Below are 5,383 nucleotides of genomic sequence, written 5' to 3'. Positions count from 1 at the left end.
AACACACACCAACCCATGTCCAATAATAACAAGAAATACGGCATCTTCTGCAACAAAACCAGCCATTGAAGTAGAGGAAATAAACACCTGGAATTGCCTGCACCGGCCACTGCAACCACACCAACTACTCGAGTAGTTGGTGTGCAACAACAGCAACAACTGCAACCATCTGAAACTAATGCCAACTACTGCAAACAAAGCAAACGCTAAAACAACAGTGACACATACAGCATAATGTAGAGATAGTGAGTAGCGCTCCTCACCGTGCTGTGCTTCCAGTAGCGGACGATCTCCTGCAGGTTGGTGGCTGGGTTAAACAGGAAGTGCTCTCGCCATTCATTCCAGTCCACAGTCATGGTGCCATCCACATCAATACTGTAGGTTAGATGATTTTTTTTATTTATTTAAAAACTAAACCAATTGAGGCTGTATACTTAATATGCCACTGCTCTACTTTCATGTTCTGCTACTGTCCTAACTGGGCCCTCCAGCCCCACTTCACTCATCAGTTACTGCATTTTGTGTTTACTCTAGTTCCACTGTTATGTGTACTCCTGCACATGTGCAGCTTCAAGCTTTGCTTATGCAAATCCTGTGCATTACAGTTCAGTCCGTGCTGCAGCATGGACCACAACTGACAACTGACTGTATTTATATGTATTTACTGTACTTTGTGTGTGTGTGTGTTGATATTTTGAATATAAAATAATGATAAGATAAATATAATTAAGATTAAAAAAATAACATGATAAATTAACGCACATGCTATAATACATGAGTGAAGTGAGCAAGCGTGCAGGCCTGGCCAAAACCACCAGTAACGTGGTTTATTTCCTAGTTTCTGTAAATAATGAAGGATTTATGGAACAAACTTTAATTCTGATAAACACACAGGAGTTTTCAGAGTTTTAATCAATACCAGTAGTTCTTTCATTCTCACTAAACTGCTACTGTGTGTTAAAACCATGTGTTACTCTTTCTTTACATCCAAATGTGTAGTGAGTTTGAGTATCAGCATGACATTAAACACACCAATAAACATATTCTGACTGACAAGACGTGGCTTGGTCCAAAGTCTGCGACCAGCTGTGCACTTGCGATTCGAAAATATTATTCTCTGGTGTCGACGCGCCGCGTCAGGAGTGTAAAACATCTTGCCAGCTCTTTATCATGTGCACTCACTCCTCTTTTCAGCCAAACCACACACTGAGCCAGTTATCAGTCGCTCACACGGGTTCCCACCTTTAACTTGCGGCGCGTCAGGCTGCTTTCTTTCTCGTCTCGCTCGGGACACTGCTGTAAGTTCACAGTTTGCTTGTGGAGTAACAGCTATAAAAAATAAACAAATAAGCTGAAATACCTTTGAAGGATTTTCTCTGCATGCTCTTTGCTGATTTCCAGCCCCAGATCAGCAAGTGACTGCCTTATCTCCGTAATGTCTATACGACCTGTAGAAAGTAAGCATTTATTTCTACTTTTTCTCTTTTTGTGCATTTTCAATATTAAAATGTGATACATAATAAAATGGCACCGTACCATCTTTATTTTTGTCCAAGCTCTTGAAGGTCAGTTGTAATTTCTTCTCATGTTCTTTCAGGTACTTTGAGAACTCGCTGAAGTCGAGCCCTTCATCTTTGTTTCTGTCTCCAGAAGAAATGATTTTCTAAAGGGGGAAAAAAAAACACACCCACACACAGAATATTAGCAATCATTCTGCTTCGTGTTGCCGTACCTCATTTGTTTGCTGCAGCCGGGTGTTTGACCTCCTCATTAGGCGGAGGGAGAGGTCTGGGTTCTGCTGAGCCATAAGGGGAGTCTTCCATCTCCTGCTCAAACAGCAGCTGGCTGATTGTGGCAGTTGGTGGCAGAATAACGCAGCAAAATGCTCCTTTACTTTATCTCAACTCACTCTCTGTGTTTTTAGCCTTCTGTCTGCCCGAGTTACTGCCATTGCTTTCACAAGTGTTGACGATGTCTCAAGATCAAGACAAAAAAAATCCATTGTTTCTCCAGGCTGAAGCGAATTAATGGAAACAAAAATAACGCCTGGTACCAAATCTGTTATGAGCAATGGCTCTTTGTTAAGAAGTAAACCAACAACTGAGAACTGTCAGTATGTTTGTATGAGAGCACAAAGGAGGAGAGCATTATAGTTTTGACAGATGAATTTTTGCTCTGAATGAGGGCACTGACCAAATTAGGTTATCTGTCTTATTACCCATTTATTACACAGTTATGTGTGGGGAATGTGCAGTTGTTTGATTAGTAAAGGTGGGACCTTCCACTTACAGTCTCAGCCCACAGTAAAAGTTCACCTTTGAGACAGCTTTAAAAATTCTAGAGCAGTTTTTTTTCCAATCCCTTCAGCTCTTTACAGACGCCTGGGTGTCCTGAGTGCCATTCCAGAGAATTCAGACTTTGTCTTCACTACTCAATCTGTTTTCAAGAAACTGAAGAAAATACTTTTAAGCCATGACAACAAAGCATGCACGTGGAAATAACCTCTCACAGATACTGCACTTTCAGAGTAAGAGCAATTTCAGCAGCTACACAAAAGTGACTGTTTGTGACTGTGGAGGAGAGCTTTAGTGTTAGTTTAAGGACAAGACTGCTGTCAGATCTTTTGGAGCCTGTTGTGCAGGTATATGGACTTAATTGCCTTGCTCAAAGAAAGGAAGGGCATGCAACAATATTTAGAATCTAGATGGCTTAAGAAATGCTTTTTAACCCTAACTAGGCATGGATAAATTTGAAAAACAAGTACTTAATAGTATGTCTGTGAAGGTTCTCAGTCATCCAGGTCATCGTGTTCTAAGGAGATTGGAAAGAAAAGCGTCTGGACTTTTTTAAGTTTCTTGAAGATGTTTCACCTCTCATCCGAGAAGCTTCTTCAGTTCTAAGAGCAAGAGCAAGTCCTTAAAAGCTCCCAAAGCTTCCTGGGAATTTCAACTTCTGCTGATGAGGTGCCGTGGGAACTTTTACTTTTTCCAACTTGTGAAAATATTACTGAGGCTGCACTACACAGCTCTCGCTTTTTATCTCTGGCTGAACTGCAAATCTTAGGTGTCTAGAGGTCCAAAATAACCTGGGGTGTAACAATCAGCTGATGAGACGATTATGTTATAATTGCACTATTTTGTCAGTCAAAAAATTGGTACCACGTGCATCCTCTCAAAGACAGACCTTTGCCTGCGAAAATCGGACACTTGGTTAAAAGTCAGTGTAATGCGCACAAAAATTAAGAATCCAGTCATCATAAAGATCAGTAACGAAAACAAATAAATAACCTTCTAAGAGTCAATCTGACTGCACTTGGCTGCTCTGGCGGCTGTAATTTCACTTCTTTTAAGGTTAACGCTGCCGCTACAAGAAATATTTGTTGTGGTTTTCTCTCCGTATTTGGGATTTCTGCGCACTCCTGTTTGGATCCGTTACTCTACCTGAGCTGCCCCTTTCTCAGCCTTGATGCCCATAGCATCCAGGCCTGCCTTCAGCTCGGACACATCCACTTTTCCATCCTTGTTAGTGTCCAGCTTGGCGAACAGCTCTTCGTATGCTTTCGACGCATTGTCAGCGCATCGACAGTCCGTAAAAAAGAGCTTCCTCGCCACCTGATACATCTTAAAACTATAAATGAAAAACGTCGCAGGCCTGTAGAGCTCCACGCACACACACACACACTAACAGAAACTGGGTAAGCAATCTGATGTGGCAACTGATTCCTGTGGCTTGCGCTTCTGGTTTCAGGACTTCCGCGGTGTAGCCTAGGGAAGTGATAGAAAAGTCCTTATGGGTCGGCGTCGGTGTAAAGTCCAGCGGGCACACGATAATGTGCAGATTTGGCCAACAGAGAGCTTTTTGCGGATGAGGTAGGAGCGCTGTACAGATCGGTGGAGGGACTCGGTTGACTTCGCCTTGGGAGACCTCCTCTTTTTAGTGCCCACACGCACACGCTCACGGAGACACACCCTTCAACAACAATACACGCGCACTGCTCTGTTACTACTACTCATGGACGGCATTTCAACATTTCCTCACAAGTCAACTATAGCTTTTTCTCATCCTCTCAAGTCTTGTCCACCTTTAGGCGTTTTTACTTGGTTTGCTGTGGTGGAAACGTCCCCACGCGAACGCATGCACGCGTTCAGACTGTACAGTAGCCTAGTGTGCAAGGATCGTCATCCTGTACCCATCGGTCTGCAGTACAAAGTCGGTATAACTTATCTTTGTCTATCCGGTGAGTCATACTCAAAAGAATCCGGCAGCTGTTCTGGGCAAAATTAACCCCATAAGCTTGTAATTGCCTCAAAGCACGGGAGGGGTGCTCTTCAAGGCCACTTTGACATATTTTGTTTAAATCTTTCAGAGAAATTGTACATCTTCATGTTTAATTGGACCTTCCTTTTCTCTCATCCTGCTTGGGAACAGCTTTTTAACCGCTACTAGGGATGGGAAAAGTTTCTAGAATAACACATATGCTGTTAAATTGTGCAAGTTGTGCAACAGTTTATTGGCTGTACAGTTCCTACGATGTACCACCAGATGGAGACAAACGTCAAATAACTAAACAGCAGCTGGTTTTGCTTTCTTGTAGTAATCTGTCCAATCAGTGCTGCCGAAAGAGGAGGCGGGCTTCGGTTTGCAACAAACATAAAGCTGTTATCCTTTCACATCCGGTTAGTCATCAATAGCTTCAAAGTAAAATAACCAAGAAACAAAACGGCAACAGAGAAAAGGCTGACATATTTTAAAAAAGGCAAATGTTTGTGTGCTCCTGGGAATGAGAAAAGAGGATTTCTTAAATAAAGTGTTAGCTCTTAAAAACAAAAACAGGTCTTGGAATTGAAGCAACACATTTATTTGAATTTTAAAATCCCCGCGGATCATCAGAATCAAAATCAGAATCGCACACACACACACATCCACATATAAGCTACAAGATCTACAAAGCACTGTTTTACTGTTTTGCTTATTATTGCTTTCTTTTAGTCGTGTGAAGGGAACCTGCAAAGTAAGAATGCCATTGCTCTACTTAACGATTTGTGTTTTGCGGTGTACATGACAATAAACTTCTTGAATCTTGAATCTTATTTATTTATATTTTTGTTTCCAAGGACCCAAACTTGTAATTTTAAAAAAATCTGATAAACAAATACGTTTTACAAAGCACTACCCATCATGGATTGGCCTCCTCAAAGCCCAGGCCTCAACATTATTGAATCAGCGTGGGATCATTTTTATCTGAGAACAAAAAAAAAAGGTAGCCAACATTCAAAGAAGACCTTTGAACTTTTTCACACCAATTCCTTCTTTCAGGACAAGCCATGCTGCACATGAAACGTGCGCTTTTATTTTGAAAGATCAAGATGGGCTAGAGCTCTGC

At 41.7% G+C, this 5,383-nt stretch overlaps 1 protein-coding gene across 2 annotated transcripts in view; it reads right to left on the bottom strand.

The window, feature by feature from the left end:
- Positions 1-4,311, bottom strand: part of LOC102209661 (calcium-binding mitochondrial carrier protein SCaMC-1-like) — an 11,498-nt gene extending 7,187 nt beyond the window's left edge. Inside the window, exons 1-4 of one of the 2 annotated variants that reach the window (XM_005736951.2) lie at positions 3,441-4,311; positions 1,537-1,663; positions 1,361-1,448; positions 264-375 (exon numbers count right to left, since the gene is read on the bottom strand). In XM_005736951.2, the coding sequence (XP_005737008.1) occupies positions 264-375; positions 1,361-1,448; positions 1,537-1,663; positions 3,441-3,620 (507 nt within the window). In that variant the 5' untranslated portion in view covers positions 3,621-4,311. Of the gene's footprint in view, positions 1-263; positions 376-1,360; positions 1,449-1,536; positions 1,664-1,763; positions 2,755-3,440 lie in introns of those variants that run through there. The other variant, XM_013911829.1, reaches the window with a different exon arrangement.
- Positions 4,312-5,383: the final 1,072 nt, after the last annotated feature.

The sequence above is a fragment of the Pundamilia nyererei genome, unplaced genomic scaffold (assembly GCF_000239375.1).
Source record: "Pundamilia nyererei isolate P.nyererei 1_Seehausen unplaced genomic scaffold, PunNye1.0 scaffold00072, whole genome shotgun sequence".
Lineage (NCBI taxonomy): Eukaryota > Metazoa > Chordata > Actinopteri > Cichliformes > Cichlidae > Pundamilia > Pundamilia nyererei.
This window is presented reverse-complemented; position numbering and strand designations above follow the sequence as displayed.